Below are 25,773 nucleotides of genomic sequence, written 5' to 3' on the forward strand. Positions count from 1 at the left end.
ATGCATACACACCAGGTGTAGAAGTATATTAATATCGCCCCACATCAGGTGCCTTTTACAGCAGCCCACACGGGTGGCGCTGTGGGTTAAACCACAGAGCCTAGGACTTGCCAATCAGAAGGTGGGCGGTTCGAATCCCCACAACAGGGTGAGCTCGCGTTGCTCGGTCCCTGCTCCTGCCAACCTAGCAGTTCGAAAGCACATCAGAGTGCAAGTAGATAAATAGGTACCGCTCTGGCGGGAAGGTAAACGACGTTTCTGTGCGCTGCTCTGATTCGCCAGAAGCGACTTAGTCATGCTGGCCACATGACCCGGAAGCTCTACGCCGGCTCCCTTGGCCAGTAAAGCCAGATGAGCGCCGCAACCCCAGAGTCGGCCACGACTGGACCTAATGGTCAGGGGTCCCTTTACCTTTAACATGCAGAAATTCAACAGGGCCAGCTTTCACCCAGATCTTTCCTCTGACACGAAACTCACTCACTCTCATCCTAGTCTACCTTCCAGGGCTGTTGTGAGGATTGAGGCAGCAGGGTGGGAGCAGAGGAACAAGTCTTGAACCCCTTGGAAGAAAAGCAGGATATAAATATAGTGATTATTTTTGTAATGTGTTAAAATAAAAATTATTGGCGGTTGGGGGGTTGGGGAGAGTATTAAACCTGTTGAATGCTGTCCTGTTAAAACCACAGGAGCCCCGCCAGAGGGGGAAAAGTCTGCAGAATATTTCCTAAATCCTTTACAGTACTTTGTCTCCTATTATCATGCGAGCCAGCTCCCATTTCCTTTCAGCAGCTTTGCCAGGGTCACACACCCGGGTCTCTGGTTCCTTAAAAAACTCCAGCCGCATTTTTGGAGAGCATTTTTATTTATCAAAGCTGCTGCTTTTCAAGTTTGATATATAGGAATATTTCACATTGGCTGTATGTAAACCACTGAATGTAAATCCTTTGTTTTATGAACAAGCGGTATACAAATCTTGTTGAACAGATAAGAGTCCCTCTTTCCTTAATCCTCCCCCCCCTTCTCTGGGAGGTCCTACAAAGGGTTAAATCTGAGAGATGCCCTTCCCCAAAATTTCCCCAGGTTTAAAAAAAAAAAAAATAGTGAAAAGCGGGCGGGGCTGGTGGGAGGGACCAACCTGCTGAAGGAGCCCCACCCTGTCTGGTCTCAGTCTATTCCATTCATTCCAGCAAACTGGGTGTTGGAGGGCGGCTGGAAGCGGTGGTGAGTTTGAACCCATTATCTGGGACTGGGTGGAAGCTGGGCCCTTAGAACGCCCTGCCACTATATATATATCTATATATCTCTATATACAGGCTCCATCCTTGAGATCAACCTTCCGCAACCTGGTTCCTTCCAAATGGGGATTTTTGCTGTTGTTGCTGCAACTACAACTCTCCTTGATGCGTAACTGTGCTGGCTAAGCCTAACGCATCTTAAAAGTTCGCCAGCTTGGGGGGGGGGGCATGGTCGCACAAGCCATGGGGGTTGGATGGAGTCCATAAGATGCTGAGTCGGAGCATTGGCCCATTTGAGCTCCGTTTTGCCTACACGGGCTGGCAGCAGCTCTCCTGCTTGGAGATGCTGGGACCCTTTTGCGTGCGGAGCAGACGCTCCAGCGCTGAGCTGTGACTGCCTTTTTAAGTTTCTAGTGCTCAAGGTTCCAAATGAAAGGCAGTTTAAACTGGAACAAAGGAATAATATAACAATAACAATTTATTATTTATACCCCGCCCATCTGGCTAGGTTTCCCCAGCCCCTCTTGGAACCCAAAGAAGGATTGTGGGTTCGGGCCCCACGCTGGAGTCCTGCCTTTCAGGGGGTTGGACTAGATGACCCTCGGGTCCCTTTTCCAACTTTGCAATTCTGTGATTTCTAAGGGGCTTTGTACTGACTCAGACCATGGCTCTGCCTAGCCCAATGTTGCGTAGACCTTCTGCATGCAAAGCAGCTGTTCTGTCGCTATGCAATGGCGCATTCCTCCAGCCCAAAGCAACTGGAAGTCGCCAGATGGGGAAAGGTGTTGTAAATTGTGCCTTTTACAAGTAAAACCAGCTTGGCATGTGTTGTGTGTGAGGTCAGATCCCTAGACAAGGTGGCAATGGTTGAATAGAGCGAGCCTCTATTGCCAGATGCAGTCTACCTTCTAAATACCAGTTTCTAGAAAGAAAGGTGTGAGCAGCGCTGCCTCTTATTCCTCCCTCCGGAGAAGAAATTGCATTCCTGGATGAGGTGGCTGCGGGTTGTTTTCAGTGCTAGTCCTACTCAAGAGTAGGCCTATTGAAATGAATTGACCTAGGTTGGAGGGTTTTGGTGGGGTTTTTTTTTTTGTATTTCTGTGAAGAGTTTCAAAACAAAACATTAACAGGGAAACCAGTGGTGCAATGGCCCTTGTTGATAACTGTGCTGTTATCCAAAGGATCAGTGATTAAGTGGACAAGTAATGAAACATGGCTATACACTCAAATGGGTCTACTCTTGAGTAGGACCGGCACTGAATCCTGTCCTGGGTTTCGCCTCCTTTTAGTCTGACCCCCAAATGATAATCCTTATTCTTATCCATCAGTTCTGTAATCCTCTCTGTTCTCTTCAGCTGAATTTTTAATTCCTGTTGCTTTCATTTTCTTATTTTAAAAAATATATTTTAAAGTTTTCTATTAATAGTTAAAAGCTTTTTTAAAGTAACGATTTGGACAGCAGCTGTGAAAACCATATGGAAAAGTGGGGTGTAAATTTAGTAATGATTTGATGGCTTGAATCGTTATTAATAATTGCCCGACCTTCACCGTAAAGTCCCAGGTAGGGTTACAACTAAAAATCAATATTAAAAACTATTTAAAACAGCTTACAATCGCAAAAATAGAGTGGATCCTATATTAAAATTTGTTAAGTTAAAATCCTATATGTGTGTCCTGCTTAATATTTCAAAAATCTCTTAATTGGTGTACAGTTGGTGAACATTTAAGTTTATCTTTTGCCCTTCCTCTCAGAGCAGCCCAGTAATAAAACATCTTTAAAATAAAAAACCAAAAACATCTCCCAAATGATTCCAATACAGATGCAGACTGGGAAAGATCTCAAAAGGCCTATTAAAAAGCCTTTTTCTCCCTAGTCTGGGACTTCACTCTATTGAGATGTTTTTATTTGCTATCTATTACCACTTTTGCTATGTTTGGGTAGATTTATTTCCATGTTGCAAGCAGCCTTGTGCATGGTTTAGTTATGGAAAGGTGGCATACAACTAGAGAATTGTTGTTTAGTTGCGTCCGACTCTTCGTGAGCCCCTGGACCAGAGCACGCCAGGCACTCCTGTCCTCCACTGCCTCCCACAGTTTGGTCAAACTCATGTTGGTAGCTGCGAGAACATTGTGCCCTCCATCTTTCCCAACATCAGGGTCTTTTCCAGGGAGTCTTCTCTTCTCATGAGGTGGCCAAAGTATTGGAGCCTCAGCTTCAGGATCTGTCCTTCCAGTGAGCACTCAGGGCTGATTTCCTTCAGAATGGAGAGGTTTGATCTTCTTGCAGTCTATGGGACTCTCAAGAGTCTCCGCCAGCACCATAATTCAAAAGCATCAATTCTTCGGCAATCAGCCTTCTTTATGGTCCAGCTCTCACTTCCATACATCACTACTGGGAAAACCATAGCTTTTACTATACGGACCTTTGTTGGCAAGGTGATGTCTCTGTTTTTTAAGATGCCGTCTAGGTTTGTCACTGCTTTTCTCCCAAGGAGCAGGCGTCTTTTAATTTTGTGGCTGCTGTCACCATCTGCAGTGATCATGGAGCCCAAGAAAGTAAAATCTCTCACTGCCTCCAATTCTTCCCCTTCTATTTGCCAGGAGGTGATGGGAGCAGTGGCCATGATCTTCGTTTTTTTGATGTTGAGCTTCAGACCATATTTTGCGCTCTCCTCTTTCACCCTCATTAAAAGGTTCTTTAATTCCTCCTCACTTTCTGCCATCAAAGTTGTGTCATCTGCATATCTGTGGTTGTTGATATTTATTCCACCAATCTTAATTCCGGCTTGGAAAAGCGGGGATATAAAAACACATAAGAGCAAATAAAACAGGGTTAAAAAATTATTTATTGCATTTATACACTGTTTGTATCCTTCCTTTGTGCTCACAGATATTTGGGGTGGGGTGGGGGTTAAAGGGAGGTCTCCCTCCAACCTAATTCTGCTTGCCACAGCCCTGTTTGGTAGGTTAGGCTGAGCTGGGGGTATCAACTATTTTGTTTTATTTATTATTATTATTATTATACTTGAGTCCCACCTTTCGTCCAATGAACTCAAGGCGGTGTGCAAAACAAATATTAAACCAGGGAAAAATTAGTCACAAAAATGTTTCATTTGTTTATTGATTGATTGAATTTATATACCACCCTATACCCCGGGGTCTCAGGGCGGTTCACTGAATAAAATCAAGATATAAAACCAGAAAATACCTAATAAAAATAAAAACAGCAACCCAATACCCCCCCCCACAAAAAAAACACATTTTAAAAGGGCATAGGATGTTGTTGTTGTTTTGTAATGTGTTTTGAAAAGCAGCATGCTTACATGATAAATGTGTGCTTAGCAACATGGATCTGATACAGATTTTTTTTTAATTTAGTAAATAAATTGCACACTGCGTCATTGTAAAAAAACAACCCTCAAAGCAGTAATAAATATATATACCACTCTTCATCGAAAGATCTCACCGTATGATTAGAACAGCGCTGTTGCTTTTTTAAAGCTTTTCACTCTTCAAATTTATTTTTAAAAATCAGTTAAGTTGTAAGATGTAAAGGCAGCAGGGATTTTTTTTTCCTTTTTAGAAAAACTCCTCACCTGTGCCGCTACAGCCATTTCCATGTCAACACCTGTCCTGAAGAGACCTCTTGCAAAAGCATTCAGACTGGCTTTGTGTCAGTCCTGGCGGGGACAATGGCAGTGTACTTGAGACAAAAGATTGCCCTCCCAAATCTATTTAAAGCTGTCGCCGGAAATCACCCCCCCCCCCACACACTAACACATGTGCGCACAAGCACCACACTCACACGTACACGCATCTTCCCTCCTTAGCCCAGAGGTGTCCCTCTAGAGGGCCATCTCTTAAAAGCCTTCCGTAAATAAGGAAGCGCTAGCTTGACAGCTTCGCGCCACAGCACCCCGCATAGGCCTATCTTTATTGCGAGTAGACCGGACGACCGAGATCTGCTGTCAATCGGCGGCCGTCTCAGCCAATCAGTGTTATCGAACAGCGCCCCTTGCGGCGGCCACGCTGGTACTGCAGGCTACTGCCGCACTTCCTCCTTACCTTTGACAGTTCTCAATACAAAGTTTCCGAGTTCAATTGACCGTGACTGATCTAATCAAAATGTAGCAAGCCGCTTCCTGAAGGGAAAGTGCTTTGAACTTCAAGGACAATATTCTCTATAAATTCGCTAAAAATCAGCCGTACATTGGATTTTCACCGGGCCGCTTTTGTTCAGCAGGATATTACAAGGACCTTCAAAGGGGGGTGGTCTGATTCCGAGCGGCCATAATCCCTTGACCGAGCAGTCACGTACCCTGTGTTCCCTCCAAGCGGACGTGACAACCTTGATAGCCACAGGTGATGGGCTCAGACAGAAGGCTATCAGGGACACAATGAACTGCATATCTCAGTGTATTCTGCACAGACTCTCACAAAGAACTTTAACTGGATTCCCTCAGGGGGCAGGAAACTTCACCCTTCTTCTTTGTTCTTAAACGTGACTCATATGGGGAGGGGGAGCGAGATTCCGGCCAGGTGTCTGGTCACTCGAATTTCCTGTGTAACCCCACCCCTGCTCCTCCTATTTTAATGTAATCATGATGTAAATGTGATGTAATTCTGAGGGTGTAGCTTAGGGGATTAGTAACTAATAAAAAGTTGGGGTCACCCTTTGTTCGGGGCTTCCATCTTGCTTCACCTCGTGGGCGGTGGGAGTCCTGTCGCGACAGTCTCTTCTTTAATAAAGACCGAGCCTACTGGCTGCTGTTTTGCTCTGATTGCTCTAGTCGGTGCCTTCATTTGTCCAAGTGAACCCTCGGATTTTCCGGTAACAGTTTTTGGCGACCAGACTCAGGGACCCTTGGTTCTCCTGCAAAGGTGAGAGGGGAGATAGAGGGGATCGGGCGCCACCGGGCAACCTTAGCCCGGGGATCCTTTTTTCCTCTCCCTGTCTCCTCTTTGCGGGCGGTAATCAACCGTCACCAGAAGCCCGACCAGGGAGAGCAAAGGCAAGGTATAGCCGGCTAAGGGGAAGGATCCCGGGATCCGCGAGGGACACCTTCGAACGTGAGTATGGTTTGAAGTAAAACACATTGGGAGGGGGTGGAAAAGTTAAACGTACCACGACAGCCAAACTTTCCTTCCTTCGTTTCTAACGTTTCCCTTTCTCTCCCCACAAATTCTTACGCGGTGTTGGGCCGGGGAAATTGTGGCACCTTTTACTGTTTTCCGGCGTTACCTCTCGGAGTCGTCCAGGAACGCCTTGGTCTCTCTATCTCCTTTTCTCCCCCGTTTTCCGTCTTGGAATTGAGTCCGGGAAAGCGTGGCTCTTTACTGTTTTCTCTGATGTCCCTCTCTCGGAGTCGTCCAGAGGCATCCTTCTACCTTCACACTCTCCTGACTATGCAAACGAAGCCGCCCCTCCTGCTCGGCGACCTTTGTTAGGGATGACCCGAGCATGTGAGAACGCAAGGTCGTTTGTTTTCCTTTCTAAGCTTTCATTTTCTCGGACCTTGATCTGGCATTGCATTGCGCAAGCGTCCAGTAGGGAGTTCCGAACTTAGTCTCAAAGACTAGGCAGGAGGCTGTCGTGGAGGTAGAAGGGGCGGTTCACAAAGTGGGGCCCCGCACTAGGACCAGTTGTATGGGTAGTACTGCAGTAGAAAAAAAATCAGGATCCGTGGTTGTGTATCGGGTGAAAAGAGAGACCCGTAGGATTAAGGCAGATGTTAGGGATAGACTGAACATAGTTCAGTGGTAGGCAAAGCTACGTTAAAAAAAAAAAAAGGAAGGGAAAATAGAGATAAACAAAGGTACCTTAAAATTACTGAAAGAATACTATTTTTCTCTACCCCCCCTCTTTTTTCCTGTATCGTGTTCCTTGTCTCCCTTTCTTTTGTCTACCCATCTTTACACTCTAGTGTGCATCGCTTACGAACCACCCTTTAGATTCACAGAGTAATGGGAGCCCACGCTTCCCGACACTCTGACTGGACTCCTCCCGGCGATAAGGCTTCCATGAAGCTTTCCCGCCCTGGAGAGGACTCCGATACCCCTCTGCAGTTCGTTCTTCATAGCTGGAAGGAATTGAGAGGGAGGAAAGGACTCTCTAAGTCCAAGCTGAGAGACCTCTGCAATACCTCGTGGGTCGCTTTCACTCACCATCTAGACCCGGCCCAGAGATGGCCACCTCATGGCTCCTTTAACGCCACAAGGATGCAAGCACTTAAGTCTTATTTAGCCGATGAGAAGCCCCGCCAACTTTACTATCTGAATGCCTTTGCCGAGGCCCGTGAATTGTTCCAACAACAGCAAGCTAGAATAGTCCGGCAGATGGCTGTCTTAAAACCAACCAGGCCCCCTCCATATGACGAGATCAGGGCTCAAGAGGAACAGCTGAATAGAACCCTCGTCCCTTTCTACTACCCAGAACCGCGAGCCCCCCCTTCACCGGGACCTGGAGCAAGGGCTGGAGGGGGAGGCGCGGGACCCAGGGAAGACACCACGAGAGCCACCCCGGCCCCTTCTCCGAATGCATCAGATACACAGCCGATAGTTACCCAGCCGGCTAAGCCCCTTCCGAGTGTGCCCAGCGTAACCGAAGACCAGGCAGATTTAGACGTGGGACCTTTACTTAATGGACAACTTCTAAACGGGGAAAGAGAGGGTCCCGTCGCCAGCAGAACCCGAAACAAAGATAATCTGCCAAATGGAGAAGCAGAGGGTGTTTTTCCCCTGCGAGCATTACCCATACCTCCGGAAAGGGCAGGAGGTCCACCCCGTATGGTCTTCACACACCAACCCTTTCTTACATCGGACTTAATGAATTGGTCCGACAAAATGCCGTCATTGCGGGATGACCCTGACAAATGCCACCGCCAAGTGGCCACCATTTTCTCAACCCACAACCCCACATGGGCAGATGTACACATGCTCTTGGGGGCTCTCTTTAATGAGGCAGAGAAAAGAGAAATCCTAGCAAAGGCAGGGGAAGCCCTGACTCGAGAGGGCTACCAACCGAATCGACCGGCATCTATGGCCCTTCTAACTACTCAATCGATCCTTAACGACCCGGAATGGGACTATAATACAACGGACGGGATATGGGGTTTAAAGATCTTCAAAAAAGCCATCCTAGATGGAATCAAAGCTGCTGGTCAGCGAACTGTAAACTGGACAAAAGTCCAAGCTGTCCTTCAAGGACCTGAAGAACACCCGTCCGACTATTACTCCCGCCTAGTTTCTGCCATCAAAACCTGGGGCGGAATAGACCCAGAGAGTCCGCAGCATGAAGTAATAGTTAAAGGTTTCTTTAAGGACCAAGCATCAGCCGATATCAGGAAAGCTCTAAATGCACACCTCGGCTATGACGGAAAGACTATAACCGAAATTCTTTCCATTGCTAAGTCAGTCTTTAATTCAAGAGACGAACGGAGAAAGAAAGACCAAAAACCCGATTCTCCAAGAGTTTTAGCATATGCGGGGGCAGCCCCTTTCAAAGACAAGGGCAAATCAAGGGGACCCGACTACCGAGGACCGCGCGTTTGCTACAACTGTGAAGGGATAGGGCACATAAAGAGATTCTGCCCCCTCCTGACTGAAAATGTAAGATCTGAATTCAGAGACTTCGACCCCTACAGACCGGATTACCAGGAATCTACTAGACCCAGGGAACCTAATCCCTCATACGGACCCATCAAACCTACAACTCAAGCGACATACCGCCCAGGTCCTCCCCCGCAACCGAAACCCAGAAACCCCACACAAGACCACCTAAACCCCTTTAACTCGACCGCCCATGCCGCAACCCCTGCTCATGAAATGGTAATGGACGAATACCCACAACATTGACAACCAGAAGCAGATCCCGCCTCCTTCTCCTTTCTTTGTCCTGTCTTGCAATTATCACCGTCTGATCCGATTTGCACCATGCAAATCGACGGGCAGTCCTACGACTGCCTTCTGGATACAGGAGCCACCTATTCAACACTCACTAACAGTCACTTGAACCCCGGGGAAGAGACCAGAACCGTAATGGGACTGGATGGGATTCCTCGAAATTGCCCCCTCTCCAAACCAGCAAAGGTCTCGGTTGGACCTTTATCCGTCAAACATACCTTCCTATTGACATCTAGCCCTGTAAACCTCCTGGGGAGGGATCTGCTTTGTAAACTGAATGCAACTATACAATGTGGCCAAGAAGGAATTTATTTGCATATGCCAGATGAATCCATCTTTAAATTTCAAGGAGTCTTACAAGAAGCCCATAACACTGTCATCGATCTCCCGTCAGAATTGCTCAATAGTGTTTCCCCTTCCCTATGGGGGACTGAATCCACTTCTGTGGGGTTCTTGAAGTCCGCAACGCCAGTAAAGATCAACTACAGAAGGGATCTACCTTTCCCTTGCACAAAGCAATACCCCCTTCCTCCGGACGCAATAGACGGACTGACCCCGATGATTGATGAATTCCTGAGAATGGGAGTCTTAGTCCCGTGTGCCTCTCCATGTAATACCCCTCTTCTTCCTGTCAAAAAGCCCAATACAAACCCCGTGAAATGGCGCCTAGTCCAAGATCTCAGGCTCGTAAACTCTTTTGTCATCCCCAGACACGCGGTAGTTGCCAACCCTCATCACCTCCTAAGCACTATACCGGAAGGAACTGTAGTCTATTCTGTTATAGATTTATGCTCCGCCTTCTTCAGCATCCCTGTAGACCCAGAAAGCCAATTCCTCTTCGCTTTCACTTGGCAGACGGGGCAGTTAACATGGACCCGGTTGCCCCAAGGATACGTAGAATCCCCGGCAATTTTCTCATCTATATTACACCAAGATCTATCAGACGTGGATCTGCCTAGAGGCTCAGCCCTGAGGCTTTACGTTGACGACATCTTACTTTGTGCGAAGGACCTAGAATCCTGCAAAGAGGACACTATAGCCCTCCTGAACATACTAGCACAAAAGGGACATAAGGTGTCCCCAAAAAAGATCCAATATTGCAGACAGGAAGTTAAATATCTTGGTCACGTCTTAGGAAAAGGCACCCGCGCACTAACAACAGACAGGATTGAAGCAATAACCAAATTGCCCCTACCAAAAAACTAAAAGACAGCTCCGTGGCTTCATTGGAATGAGCGGATTCTGCCGAGCCTGGATCCCGCGCTACGGGGAATTCACCCGCCCCCTCACAGCTATGACTCACGACAAGGCCCCTGACCAATTGCAATGGTCTGCAGAGGCGCTGGAAGCCTTCGAATCTATCAAACGAGAGTTAAGGACTTCACCCGCCCTCGGACTTCCAGACTATAGATTACCCTTTTCCCTATATGTGCACGAAAACAAAGGAGTAGCTTCTGGCGTCCTCACTCAGCCATTTCAAGGGAAAAATAGACCTATCGCCTATTACAGCCTCCAGCTAGACACTACCGTACTCGGGAATGTGGGGTGTCTCAGGGCTGTAGCGGCGGCAGCCCTCCTTTTAGAGAAGGCGCAAGAAACTGTCCTAGGACATGACCTGACCGTTAACGTTCCTCACGCTGTCGCTACTCTTCTTAGTTTACAAGGATGCCAACGGTTCACAATACAACGCTTAAACAGATATGAGGCCATTCTCCTAAGCCCATCAAACGTAACCATAAGAAGGGTGAACTCACTTAATCCTGCAACACTCCTACCCCTCCCCGAAGACGGCACCCCACATCATGACTGTTCTCAAATAGTCCGCCATGTAGAAAAACCACGCGAGGACCTTGACTACCTACCTTTAGTGAACCCGGACATAATCCTGTATACTGATGGGAGTTCTAAAGTTGTAGAAGGGGAACGTAAAAGTGGATACGCCATAGTTTCCGATGCCGAGACCTTAGAAGCACGACCCGTCCACCCAAAATACAGTGCACAAGCAGCAGAACTCATCGCCCTCATCAGAGCCTGTGAACTAGGGGCAGGACGGAAAGTCACTATCTATACGGACTCTAAATATTGCTTCGGGTTAGTGCATGCAACCGGACAAATCTGGTTACAGAGGGGTTTCTTGACAGCAGCAGGTACCCAGGTAGCACACGCTCCCCTAGTACGGCGCCTCATGGACTCTATACACCTTCCCGAAGCCATTGCCGTAGTACATTGCAAAGCACATACTAAAGGAAGGGACGCAGTCTCAATAGGGAACCGACGTGCTGACCGCGCAGCTCAAGAGGCAGCACTTCAGCCCCTCCCCACAGACAGCGAATTCCAAGGGCCACAAATCTTGTCAGATGTAGATTTCACAGAGATGTATAAAACAGCGACCCCAGAAGAGATAAAAGGATGGGAGGAACAAGGGGCACAATTAGACAATGGCATTTGGTATTTTCCAGACAAACGGCTCATAATGCCCAGGCTATGGGTACCCAAGCATCTGAGAGTCCTACACCAATGTACTCATTGGGGGAGAGATAAACTAATTGACACAATTCAACGCTGCTGGTATGCCCCAGGCCTCGCCCTTGCCGCTAAGGCTGCCGTTAAGAACTGTCATACTTGTCAAAGCTTCAACCCAAAACATACTGCCAGATGCCCACCAGGGGCCAGGCCATGGGCTTTCGTTCCATTCGAAAGCCTTCAGATAGATTTCATAGATCTACCACCCTGCCAAGGATACAAGCATGCCCTGGTGATTATTGATCAGTTGACCGGGTGGGTGGAATGCTTCCCAACACGTAAAGCGACCGCACACATCGTCGCAAAGATCCTATTACAAGAGATTATACCCCGCTTCGGAATCCCACGACACATAGACAGCGACAGAGGCTCACACTTCACTTCGGATGTAATACAAAAAATAGCTACTGCCCTTGGCATTAAATGGAAACTACATACCCCATATCACCCCCCTTCCTCAGGACAGGTTGAGAGAATGAACCAGCAACTGAAATCGCAACTTGGGAAACTTTGTAAAGACTCTGACATCAAATGGATTAATGCTCTTCCATTAGTCCTTCATAACCTTAGAGCATGCCCCCGCGGCAATCTCAAACTGTCTCCCTATGAACTATTGTTTGGGCGACCCCCTCCTGTGTACAATACCCAATACCCAACTTCAGAACTAGAGGTGGGCGAGTCGGAGTTAACAAAATATGTAATACAACTCCAGAGGCAACTAATTCTTCTCCACAAATACGCTGCCTCAAGCCAAAACATCCCCCTCGATGAAAATGTCCACCCTTACCAACCAGGGGACTGGATACTAGCGAAAACCTATCATAAGATACCCCTACAGCCCACCTGGGAGGGCCCCTACCAAATACTTTTAACTACTCCAACTTCCGTTAAGGTAGCAGAAAAGACAGCCTGGTTACATCACACCCGCTGCAAACCCGCCTCCGCACCTGAACCGGCCTCAGACGACTCACCATACTGTACCCCACGCCGGCCGCCAGACGACGACTCCGATACAGAGGACCCCCAACAGACCGGACCAGATCGGGGCACGAATCGAGCCCAACAGACCGGACCAGATCGGGGCACGAATCGAGCCCAACAGACCGGACCAGATCGGGGCACGAATCGAGCCCAACAGACCGGACCAGATCGGGGCACGAATCGGGCCCAACAGACCGGACCAGCTCGGGGCACATATCGGGCCCAACAGACCGGACCCGACCAACCGCCTTCATCAACCCATTGGACCTCCGAAATCATCCCAGCACCCGACCACAACAACCAACCCCCAATTCGCCTCAAACTCCGCAAAACACACGCAGTTTGACAGCTCCACCGCTCCCCATTTGACAGCTCTGCAGTTTGACAGCTCCACCTCTCCCCATTTGACAGCTCTCCGTTTGACAGCTCCACCGCTCCCCATTTGACAGCTCTCCGTTTGACAGCTCCACCGCTCCCCATTTGACAGCTCTCCGTTTGACAGCTCCACCGCTCCCCATTTGACAGCTCTGCAGTTTGACAGCTCCACCTCTCCCCATTTGACAGCTCTCCGTTTGACAGCTCCACCGCTCCCCATTTGACAGCTCTGCAGTTTGACAGCTCCACCGCTCCCCATTTGACAGCTCTGCAGTTTGACAGCTCCATTACCTCTCCTACGATGCCGACCATCGCCATACTCACCCTGCCAATCTTTCTTCTCACCACAGTTTCTTCTCAAAACACCAAGATCGCACATGCTTCCTGCCCTGGATTACAAACTGAACACAAATATCTTGACTTTGGAATAGTTGATATGGTAAAAAGAGGAACATTAGACCGCCTTGGAGATTTCGAGTTCTGCTTGCCTGAGACTCGTGTCCTCCTTCGACACTCCATATCACCGATTCTTGCAGCACACCAAGCATGGGAACTTTTTATTCGCTCACCCTCTTACAGGCCTCTTGGCAAACTTATCCTCACCAGAGACGGCCCCTGGAACCGTGCACATTGCCTCAACGGTTCCTACGTACTCTTCTCTGATGGTACACCGCAACAAACACTTAACTGGACTCTCCTTAACAATGGTGGTGGCGAGTCAGTCTATACTGACCAGAACCACCAAACGGACCGCCTAATCCATGGATTCTACTGTCAAAGAGTAGATTCCGCCCCCCGCCAAACCATTTTACAAGGAGTCTGCCTCCGAAGATACTGCTGCGTTTGGGATATTGGACTAGCCTCCAACTGGGACGGCAAGGCATATCTGGAAGGCTGGCATTATTCCGCAACAACCCCAACAGAATGGGATACCACTGGACCTCAACGTTGCGGTGGTATCACTACAAACCTCACTTATCTACTTCGTCAAGACCCACTACACCCCGCAGGCACCGCACCTCGACAAAGGGGGGAACTGTCGATATCCGAAAACCCCACAAATAATGACGTTCTGTCCACATGGCACTCCAACACCTATGTGAAACTAATCTCTCAGATCGCTAAGCAAACAGCCGCCAGTGAATGCTGGATCTGTGCCAATGCTCCTGCTCATCTCCACAGCGGCCTGCCTTTCCTCGGAGTGCCCCTTACCCTTCAACAACATCTCTCCGCTGATGTACAGTCCTGGAACCTGACTGCCGTCAACCTCACTCACCAGTACATCTACCTAACTGGACCTACAACAGGTGATCTTTGCCGGAAGTTCAGCGGCACTGACAAAGTCATCGGCGAGAGCACCTGTAAGTACACCATTGACATTACCTTAACCGGGAAAATTACCTTATGGCACCAAGGCAACCCCTCCTCCCATCCCAATCTACTGTCTGCATGGAAGCGTGTAATGGACTTACCCGAACCCTGGGACCCGTCCCCAACCTCCCAATGTGTTTTCCGCACCTTCCTCACTGGCCGTATAGACCCGTGCCTTCAAGGGTTGTTCTGGATTTGCGGCCACCGCGGCTATGTATGGGCCAGCCCCCACTCCCAGGGCACCTGCTACCTTGGACTAATTCTTCCGGGGATCCGGGTAACCCAAAAACTCCCCCCCGGAAGGATGCGTAATAAGAGGGCAAAGGATTTATCAGAACTCTCCGATGTGGCAGCAAACGGAGAAACCTACGGGCGAGCCCTTTTCCCCGCGTACGGAGCAGGCTCCAACCATGTCGACATCCTCAAATTAACAGACATATTACTGAACTTTATGGAAGAATCCAACGCAGCCACCCAATCCATTCTGACGGAACTGACAGAGGTCAGGCAAAATTCGATACAAAACCGCCTCGCTTTGGACTACGTCCTTGCGTCGACTGGAGGCGTATGTGCTCTTGTCGGAACCGAGTGCTGCACACACGTCTCTGACCAGACCCTGAACATCACGGGTCATCTCAATAACATCCATAAGCTAACAGAAGGGCTTCGGGACATCCAGCATGAGGGCTTGTCGGACACACAGTTCTGGAGCTGGCTACCCGGGTCCGCTTGGATAAAACAACTATTAGGAAATGGACTTCTAATCCTCATCACTGTGGCCATCTGCATTGCTTTCTTCTGCTGCGCGATCCACTGCTTCCCAATCTGCTGTCAAACTTGCGGCTCTTGTCTTCCTACCCTCCACCCGCGATCGACCGCCACCTACAGATCACCGACTCCAGGAATTTCGTCGACTCCCATCGAGATGGGACCCCTGCAGGACTTCCGGAATCAGGACTCTAGGTACTGCATGTCAGATTTCTATTGATTTATGCGGAGAGAAGGATTGCGCGGTTTCCCTACCTTCGCAATCTTATCTCCGAAGGGGGGAACTGTCGCCGGAAATCACCCCCCCCCCCACACACTAACACATGTGCGCACAAGCACCACACTCACACGTACACGCATCTTCCCTCCTTAGCCCAGAGGTGTCCCTCTAGAGGGCCATCTCTTAAAAGCCTTCCGTAAATAAGGAAGCGCTAGCTTGACAGCTTCGCGCCACAGCACCCCGCATAGGCCTATCTTTATTGCGAGTAGACCGGACGACCGAGATCTGCTGTCAATCGGCGGCCGTCTCAGCCAATCAGTGTTATCGAACAGCGCCCCTTGCGGCGGCCACGCTGGTACTGCAGGCTACTGCCGCACTTCCTCCTTACCTTTGACAGTTCTCAATACAAAGTTTCCGAGTTCAATTGACCGTGACTGATCTAATCAAAATGTAGCAAGCCGCTTCCTGAAGGGAAAGTGCTTTGAACTTCAAGGACAATATTCTCTATAAATTCGCTAAAAATCAGCCGTACATTGGATTTTCACCGGGCCGCTTTTGTTCAGCAGGATATTACAAGGACCTTCAAAGGGGGGTGGTCTGATTCCGAGCGGCCATAATCCCTTGACCGAGCAGTCACGTACCCTGTGTTCCCTCCAAGCGGACGTGACAACCTTGATAGCCACAGGTGATGGGCTCAGACAGAAGGCTATCAGGGACACAATGAACTGCATATCTCAGTGTATTCTGCACAGACTCTCACAAAGAACTTTAACTGGATTCCCTCAGGGGGCAGGAAACTTCACCCTTCTTCTTTGTTCTTAAACGTGACTCATATGGGGAGGGGGAGCGAGATTCCGGCCAGGTGTCTGGTCACTCGAATTTCCTGTGTAACCCCACCCCTGCTCCTCCTATTTTAATGTAATCATGATGTAAATGTGATGTAATTCTGAGGGTGTAGCTTAGGGGATTAGTAACTAATAAAAAGTTGGGGTCACCCTTTGTTCGGGGCTTCCATCTTGCTTCACCTCGTGGGCGGTGGGAGTCCTGTCGCGACAGTCTCTTCTTTAATAAAGACCGAGCCTACTGGCTGCTGTTTTGCTCTGATTGCTCTAGTCGGTGCCTTCATTTGTCCAAGTGAACCCTCGGATTTTCCGGTAACAAAGCAAAGTGATAAAATGGGCTTTGCCTATCTCTGCCCTGGAGGCACCTTCCATTCCTGAAAGGGCTCAGAACAGCTTTTCTCAATCTTTGGCTAGCCAACATCTGTCTTAAAAACAACACAGGAAGTCTGAGAGGGGGGGGCACTAGCCTTAATGGTTTTTAAAGTTGGGGGGGTACCCGTTGAAAGTGGGATGGGAAGTAAATAAAACAAAAGAAAAAAAATATGTATTTGAATTTTATGTGAATTTGTGGAAATTTAATTATATATATATATATATATATATATATATATATATATATATATATATATATATATATATATATTTGCTTTCGTAGATTTTCACGGGTACAGGAATGCAGGTTTTGGTGTCTTCGGGTGTCTTCCCGTGTAAGAGTTGGGGTGTCTAGGCGACGTTTCGACGAGGTCTCACTCGTCATCTTCAGATGAAGATGACGAGTGAGACCTCGTCGAAACGTCGCCTAGACACCCCAACTCTTACACGGGAAGACACCCGAAGACACCAAAACCTGCGCATATATATATATATATATATATATATATATATATATATATATATATATATATAAACAATTACAGATAGGTAGCCGTGTTGGTCTGCCATAGTCAAAATAAAAAAATTTCTTCCAGTAGCACCTTAAAGACCAACTAAGTTAGTTCTTGGTATGAGCTTTCGTGTGCATGCACACTTCTTCAGATACCATGCACACGAAAGCTCATACCAAGAACTAACTTAGTTGGTCTTTAAGGTGCTACTGGAAGGAATTTTTTTATATTAAAAACAAGTGTGTGTGTTTGTGTGTGTGTGTGTGTATAAAATCAAATCCCTGGATTAGGTCCCAAGCCCTACACATTTAAAGCAGTATCATACCACTTTAAACTCTCATAGTTCCCTCTCCCCCCCCCAAAAAATAAATAAATCCTGGAGAACTATTTTGGTAAGAGTGCTGAGAGCTGCTAGGAGACACATGTACCCATTCCTCTCGGAGAGCTATAATTCCCACAGTGGTTTCACAACAAATCCCTCTTCCCAGAGAACTCTGGGAATTGAGGGGAACGGGGGTCTCCTGACATCTCTCGGCACCCTTCACATACTACAACTCCCAGTGTTATGTCGGGAAAACCTGGACTGTTTAAAGTGGAATGATGCTGTTTCGAATGCGCAGTGCCTAGGAGCCAACTCCTAGGAGTTTTGGGGGGCTCCGGCCTCCCCCCAATGGAATATTTGAGGGGGCCAGCCTCTCCCAAAAGTTGATGGGCATTGCCATTAGAATGGTGTGCGTGCACCATGTCATGTGATTGATTATGTGGGGTGAGCCTTAACCGGCCTCCCAATATTTCATTCATATTGCCCCCCCCCCCAGTGTAGTGCAAATGGGGCCTAAATGTTTGAGGCTCGATGGCGTATTCGTTTAAATGTGGAAGTTTTAAAACCAGGTTTAGCCAGAGGAATCCTGGGAAGGGGATTTGGAAGCAAGGTCTAGGGGCAAGGAGTGGGAGCACCTCTGGCCCTCTGCACGTTGTTGGCTGAACTGCAACCTGCTGGGGGCCACATAGATGGGGCCAGGGGCCACAGCTGACAAAGTCACTGGTGTGTCAGTTTCCCCCCTCAGTATAGCAGGTTAATTTCAGCAAAGATGTTTTAAAAGGGTCCCAGTTTTCATCAGAGAAATGTTAGAGGGTATGCAGGCTTGGGGAGAGTTTCCCAAGGGCCGTGTAGAGGGGCTTGGAGGGCCACATTTGGTCCCTAGGCTGAGCAATATAGGAAGTTGCCTCATACTGAGGCAGAACCTTTGTCCACCCCATTCTTGTCTACACCAGGGTTTTCCAAACTTGGGGCTCCTGCTGTTTTTTGGAGGGGGACTACAACGCCTATCATCCCTAGCTAGCAAGACCAGAAGTCATGGATGATGGGAACTGTAGTCCAAAAACTGTGGGAGACCTAAGTTTTGGAAGCACTGGCCTACACTGACTGGCAGTGGCCCCTCAAAGTGTCAAGCAGGGGAAATTCCCAGCCCTGGATGCCAGGATTGAACCTGGGATCTTAGGCCTGCAGAGCAGCTGCTCTGTTGCTGAGCTCAGTCCCGTCTCCAGAAGCTGCCTTATCCCAAATCAGCTTTAGTCAGTCTAGTTCAGTTCTGTCTACCCTGGTTGGCAGTACTTTAGGCAGGGGCTTTTCCTAGCCCATCCTGGAATTGAACCTGGGAACGGCAGCATGCAGAGCAGGTGCTCTACCATTGAGGTTACAGCCCATGACCTAGGTCATAAAATTGTAGAGTTGGAAGGGACCCAAAGGTCATCTAGTCCAACCCAGAATCATCAGGCATCCGCACAACATGACTCAACATGAATCTCAGCTAAGGCATCCATGGCTAAGGCTTCCAACCACCGCTTTAAAACCTCCAAGGACTGGAAACAACACGGCACCAGCAATTTAGTTCAAAGAAATATGAGAATAAGTGATATCTGAGAAAAAGATAAATTTTGGAATAACATTATGTCTAAAATAAGTATTTAAGTATTTGATAAAAATATTTAAAGTCGGAGACATAATATTTGAAAATCACAGAATAGGAGTTGAAACAAGGTGATAAATTGCTGTTGATAATTTTATAATTGGGAACGCAGGAATGGGAGATGTGAGGAAGTCCAAAAAGTTAAGAAAACATGGTTGTTGGATATTTGATCTTGTTGTATGTTTTCTATTATATGTTACTCTTCTTGCTTTTTTCTGTTTTTCTTTGTTTGTTGTATTTGGGTGATGGTTTTATATATGTTTGGTGAATTGAATGTTTAAAATCTTTAATAAATATCTTTTTAAAAAAAATAAAACCTCCAAGGAAGGGCAAAGGAGTAAGAAAGACAGCTTCTTGTATTCCCTGCAGAAGTTTTTAATTTGTAGCAATTTAGCATGAATGCTGTGCATCTCCTGGTCCAGACCAGTGTGAGGTTTAGCAGCAAAAGCATAGCAAAAGACTTTGCAAAGAGAGCGAGAGGAGATTCTCTCTCTGTCTCTCTCTCTCTGTGTCTTGCAAGTTTTGCCTTTTCCAGATCTGTCAGCAAGGTGCAGTGCGAAATTTCCTAGGGCTCAGAAGACCTGGGAAGTGGCTGTTGGCATGTGGGTTTCTGTTCCTTCTGACATCCCTGTTTTGCGTTCTCTTTCAGGAAAGAAGCCTTTGAAAACAAAACAAAAAAGTTGCTTGCAAGCTGTCCCGGTTCTTCAGCGACAAAATTGCAGGCCGCGAAACCCTTGCACGGCTTTTCAAGTCTTGCCCAGGGAGTTGGGAGCAGCTGCACAGAAGTTGCCATTTTTTGCCATTCTTTTGCTGTGAGCTTCAATACTTCCAGCCGGCAGAGCTAAAATGGCCGCCACACGGCGCTGGAGGGCCGAAGCTGAGCGCACCCGGCTCCAGGAGGACCCCAAAGGTCTCAAATCGGGGGCCGGCGAGGCAGGAACCCCCGAAAGCCCCTCGGCAAGCCGTTCGGCAGACGCTGGGGGATACGTGGTCCGCCAAGAGAGCCAGCCGAGAGTAGGGAGCAGCGGTCACTATCAGTGGGAGACCGAGTTCCAGGAGTTTCTGGAAGGTTCCGTCTGGGAGGAGCAGACCCCGGAGGAGCTGGCCCTGCGGGCTGACACCCGGGCCTTCCTGGCCTCCTTTGAGCAGGTGGCCGTGGCCTGCCACTGGCCCAGGAGGGAGTGGGTGACCCGGCTGCTGCCGGCCCTGGGCGAGGAAGCGGAGAAGGCCTTCATCAGCCTGGACCCCCAGGACCGCGGAGACTTCCAGAAGGTCAAGGCGGCCATCTTGAGGCGCGAGGCCCTGGCGCGCGAGAAGAAGCACCAGGAGTTCCGCCGCTTCTGCTACCAGGAGGCCAACGGGCCCCGGGAAGTCCTTGCACGGCTCCAGGAGCTGTGCCAACAGTGGCTGAACACGGAGAGGAGCAGCAAGGAGCAGATCTTGGAGGCCTTGCTCCTGGAGCAGTTCCTCAACGTCCTGCCGAAGGAAATGTACCACTGGGTCAAGGAGCGTGTGCCGGAGAGCTGCTTGCAGGCCGTGGCACTGGCGGAAGATTTCCTGAGGAGGTTGCAAGCGGCCGAAAGGGGGGAAGAACCAGTAAGAAGCTTGCATTCCTTTTCCCCCCCAGGCTTGCAAGCAGCTCCTAGCCAGCAAATGGTTGCAAAAGTCAAACATCCCAGCAGTGCAAGCAACCAAAGCCAATGCCTTCAACTTTGCTTTTGCTTTTTTTGGCGAAATAAAAGGACGCACTAGGGTCATCTCGCTGAACCCTGTGCAATGCAAGATTTTTTTTTGTCCAACCCCCAATTTCCAGTTCAAGCTGAGCGAGCCTCTGGGGCCCAGTGCCTTACCTAAAGAGCTGTTTCTAGTTTATTATTATTACATGTTTCTTCTCTTTACCCTGGCAACAGCCCTGTGAGGTCGCTCAGGCTAGAGAGAATGGTGACTGCGCCCAAGGTCTCCTGGTGTGTTTCATGGCAGAGTGGGGATTCGAACCCTGATCTCTCAGGTCATAATCCAGAGCTCTAACCATTGCACCACACTGGTGACTTGAGCACTTTGCCTTCTGTTCCTTTTCCTCCACTCCTCAGTGGTCTCCCTTTTTTCTGCTCTTTATTTTTCCCCAGGAGCAGGAAGAGCCTGCAGATCTTCGCAAGAAGCAGGACGTTCCGCTGGAAACAGTGCCGCTGCAAACTTTGGCTTCAAGGGAGGTCCAAGGGGAGCCCAGTTCATCGTCACGCAAGACTTACACAGGTAAGCAGGGCTCTTAGTTTCGCCTGGAATTAGCGGTAGGAAGAGGAGATCCAGTGTGGAGCAGTGTTGATGTTGTTTTAATCAATGTTATTCAAGGTTTTCAACATACGCTACAATAAAAGCCAAACAAAGCCAATAGAGAGCAAAATAAAAAAAAGGATAGAGGAAACACCCACACACAAACAAAATTTTAAATTCTATCAACCAGCTGTAAGGCTTATGTTGCAGCCAGCTTGTGTTAAAATTTTCTGTTTCAGATAAAGAGGAGTACAGTGGTGCCTCGCAAGACGAAATTAATTCGTTCTGCGAGTTTTTTCGCCTTGCGAATTTTTCGCCTTGCGAAGCACGGTTTCCCATAGGAATGCATTGAAAATCAATTAATGCGTTCCTGTGGTCAAAAAAAGTCCAAACAAAGCCAAATTTGGTACAAAAAGAGTTTATTAAGTGCTCTTTAAAGTCACACATACTGTAAAGAGCATTTCAAAAATTGAAGGAACAATAATTTAAGTTTCTAAACATGACAGAAAAGCATTTAAAAATCACCAAAGTGTACTGTGCATACATTTTCTAAGACTCTGGGGGACAACTCGAAGAAGGTTCCTCTTCCACTCTTTGCTTCTTGCTGAAGAACCTGTCCATGGTCTGCTGCTTCATCCGCCTTTTCAGCACCTCCCTGAAAGGCGACATGACCCTCGTATCAAAAGTGTTCGCAAAGTCACGTGCCACGTGCTTGTCAGGGTGGTGCCGCTGTGCAAAACCCTGCACATCCTTCCACTTCATGCAAATGTCCCTCAGTTCTTTGGAGGACAGCCGTTCCTCAGTTGCTTCCTCCTCTTCCAGTGAGGCCTGCTCCTGCGCAGCCTCTGCCTGCAGTTCGACCAGCTCCTGGGTGGTCAGCCCGTGGTCGTGCTCCTCCACCAGCTCCCTGATGTCCTCCCCAAGGAAACAATGTCCTGCACCACTGTTGACTCTGGTGCATCAGAGTCACTTGGTGCCACACAGTCCGGCCACAGGCTGCGCCAAGCGCAATTCAAATTTCTCTGGCTGATCCCGTCCCAGGCCGTGGTGATCATCTTCAAGCAGGTGACGATGTCGAAGTGGTCCTTCCAGAATTCCCGCAGGGTGATGGTGGTGCAATCAGTCACCTCGAAGCATCGCCTGAAAAGCTCCTTGGTGTAGAGTTTTTTGAAATTGGCGATGAGCTGCTGATCCATCGGCTGGAGCAGTGGCGTGGTGTTAGGCGGCAGGAACATGATGCTGATGAAGCTGAATTCCTCCAACAAGTCCTCCTCAAGGCCTTTAGGATGAGCAGGAGCATTGTCCATCAGAAGCAAAGCCTTCAGCGGCAGGTCGTTGTCCAGCAGGTACTGTTTGACAGCAGGGCCAAAAGCAAGATTGACCCAGTCCACAAACAGCACACGTGTGACCCAAGCCTTACTGTTGGATCGCCACATGACACTCAGCCGCTCCTTGTCGATCTTGTGTCTCTTGAAGGCCCGTGGGTTCTCCGAGTGGTACACCAGCAGGGGCTTGATCTTCAGGTCACCGCTTGCGTTGGCACAGAAGAGCAGGGTCAGACGGTCCTTCATGGGCTTGTGGCCAGGCAACTTGGCCTCCTCCTGTGTGATGAAAGTCCTTTTGGGCATCCTCTTCCAAAACAGCCTGGTCTCGTCGCAGTTGAAGACCTGCTGTGGAACGTACCCCTCCGTCGTCACAACCTCCAGGAACTCCGCTGCAAAGTCTTCAGCCACAGGAACATCAGAACTGGCAGCCTCTCCATGCCTGACCACGCTGTGGATTCCAGATCTCGTCTTGAACCGGTCAAACCAGCCTCTGCTTGCCTTGAAGACTTCTGGCTCGCCTGAGGTTCCTGGCTGTTGCCAGACGAGGTCTGCGTGCAAGGCCTTGGCCTTCTCACAAATGACGGCCTCAGTAACTGTGTCCCCTGCACGCTGCTTCTCTTCTAACCAGATGAGCAGCAACTTCTCCACCTCCTCCAGAACAGCTGGGCGGTTCTTCATGATCCTGGTGACTCCCTTGGCTACATCAGTCGCAAGGATCTTCTCCCTCATCTTCAGGATGGTCCTGATGGTCGATGGATTCCTCCCGTACTCCCTGGCGAGGTCTGTCACACGCATTCCACCGTCGTGCTTCCGGATGATCTCCTTCTTCATCTCCAGCGTAACCTTCTCCATCTTCCTCTTGCCGGTCTCTGCAGCAGCAGTCTTCTTGGGCCCCATGGCAGCACAGCTCCTACCTTCGCAACCCCCCCCCAAAAAAAATCAGTGCTTCACATGCAAAAAATTCAAAAGCACCAAACCTCCCAGAAAACACACAAGCTTCCAGATTCTTTCAAACCCCTTCTCAACAATTCCCTGCCACCCACCACACAGAAATCCAAACCCAGAAATCTTTTTTTTTTTTAACAACAGCAGAGTGCCCCAATGGTCACAAAAAATCATAAAAATGCAGAAAAAAAACACAAGCTTCCAGATTCTTGCAAACCCCTCCCCAACACCAAGTCCTTGAATTCCAAACACCCCAACCCAAAATCCAAAACCCCCCAAAAAAGTTTTAAAAGTTTAACTTACCAAATGGCTGCAAAAGAAGTTTTGGAAAAGCTTCAAAAATCACCAAAGTCTTCAAAAACCTCAAAAAAGGCTACCACACCGCGTGCTATGAGTTGTTCCTCGAAGTCAAGTCGCAACTGCACCTCTTCCAGCAATGCACCCTGGGTATTAACGGTTTTAAGAAAAAGGAAACAAACTTGCAAGACGTTTTCATCTTGCGAAGCAAGCCCATAGGGAAATTTGTCTTGCAAAGCAGCTCAAAAACGGAAAACCCTTTCGTCTGGAGAGTTTTTTGTCTTACGAGGCATTCGTCTTGTGAGGTACCACTGTATATTGATTGGTGTGTGTAGTTAACACGTAACATTTTTGACAGGAAATGAGCTAGAGACAACCACCTGATCTTTATAAAAACTACTGTTTATTGGTGCTTGTGTTTAGTTTTCCCCCCCTCTTCTCCCCTCATCCCTTTTTTCCTCTTGTGCCCTGTCATTTCAGATTGTATGCTTGTGGGCAGGGATGGTCATGTCGCAATTGGTTGTATGCAAGGCACTCTGGGAGTATTTTTGAGTGGGTTAAAAATGCTCTAAATAAAACGCTTTTGGCTCCGGCCCTAACCACTAATATTTGGCCCTCAAATGGTTGCCCATAAGGCAATGCGGCCCCCGGGGCTGTAAAGGGCTCCCCATCCCTACCTAAAAGAAAGTCCTAGTTCTCTAGTTCTGAATGAAAGGCTTAATAGGACTCTCACCTTTTTGCCGCTCTTCTCCAACTCTGCACCCTTCCAAAAAAGGAGATTCCGACTAAACATACGGAAAATCTTTTTGACAGGAAGAGCCATTTGACAGTAGAACGGTCCTCCTCAGGAGGTGGTGGCCTCTCCTTCCTTGGAGGTTTTTAAGCAGAGGTTGGAAGGCCATCTGTTATGGATGCTGCAATGCGCTCTACGTGGGGCTGCTGACCCGGAAACTACCATTAATCCAGAATGCGGCAGCTAGACTGGTGACTGGGAGTGGTATATGTCAGGCACCCCCAAACTCGGCCCTCCAGATGTTTTGGGACTACAACTCCCATCATTCCTAGCTAACAGGACCAGTGGTCAGGGATGATGGGAATTGTAGTCCCAAAACAACTGGAGGGCCGTGTTTGGGGATGCTTGGTATAAGTAATAAATTGTTTTTATTTCTTTATTGCTTGCTGAGGTTTGTGTATTGCAGGGGTAAGACTAGGTGACTCGCGGGTTCCCTTCCAACTCCACAACTGTATGATTCTACACTTTGTCTTTCTGGTAGGTTATGGGCAGGCCGGCGTGGCAAGGAAGAAGAAGACCTTCCAGTGGGGCCGCTACGGGGAAGTGAAGCTGCGAGCCCGGTTTCCCGGAAGAGCAAACGCCGTCCTCCCTTCCCGCTGGAAGCAGGCCGGAGGCACGCAGGAGCAGCGCCGCTCGGATAGGCTGAAGCGAGCCCAGTTGCCAAACCTGGCCGAGGCGCCTCCCTCACCGCCACCACCTCCTCCATCTCCTCCTCCTCCTCGGGATGTCAAGCCCAAGCTCAAGAAGCCCTCCCCACCTCCAGATGCCACCCCCAAGAGCCAGATCAAGATGTGCCCCGAATGCGGCCGGGGCTTCAACGGCTTGGCGACCTTCAACCGCCACCATATGCTCCACACCGGGGAGAAGCGTTACGAGTGCTGCTTCTGCGGCAAGGGCTTCTGCTGGCGCTCGGATCTGGTCCGGCACGAGTGCCAGCACACCGGGAAGAAGCCCCACGAGTGCCACTTCTGTGGGGAGGGCTTCGACCGCAAGTGGCAGCGAGAGAAGCATGAGCAGATCCACACCAAGAGCAAGGCGAAGCTGTGAGCGGCCTGCGACTTGGCGGGAGGG

General features: G+C 48.9%; 1 protein-coding gene across 1 annotated transcript; it reads left to right on the top strand.

Annotated features, from left to right (window-relative positions):
* The first annotated feature begins 1,129 nt into the window (after positions 1-1,129).
* Positions 1,130-25,773, top strand: LOC308580819 (uncharacterized protein). Its single transcript, XM_081183012.1, has 4 exons — positions 1,130-1,221; positions 19,721-20,667; positions 21,198-21,324; positions 25,184-25,773. The coding sequence occupies exons 2-4, from the start codon at positions 19,918-19,920 to the stop codon at positions 25,747-25,749; spliced, it is 1,443 nt and encodes a 480-aa protein (XP_081039138.1). The 5' UTR covers positions 1,130-1,221; positions 19,721-19,917; the 3' UTR covers positions 25,750-25,773.

This window comes from Podarcis bocagei (assembly GCF_964188305.1).
Source record: "Podarcis bocagei genome assembly, chromosome: 2".
Lineage (NCBI taxonomy): Eukaryota > Metazoa > Chordata > Lepidosauria > Squamata > Lacertidae > Podarcis > Podarcis bocagei.

Bases quoted from the DNA above. Each gene is read 5' to 3' on its own strand.
- LOC308580819 (XM_081183012.1), top strand. From the start codon at position 19,918: ATGGCCGCCACACGGCGCTGGAGGGCCGAAGCTGAGCGCACCCGGCTC. The intron at 20,668-21,197 runs GTAAGAAGCTTG...ATTTTTCCCCAG, and splicing joins CCGAAAGGGGGGAAGAACCA to GAGCAGGAAGAGCCTGCAGA. The intron at 21,325-25,183 runs GTAAGCAGGGCT...TCTTTCTGGTAG, and splicing joins GTCACGCAAGACTTACACAG to GTTATGGGCAGGCCGGCGTG.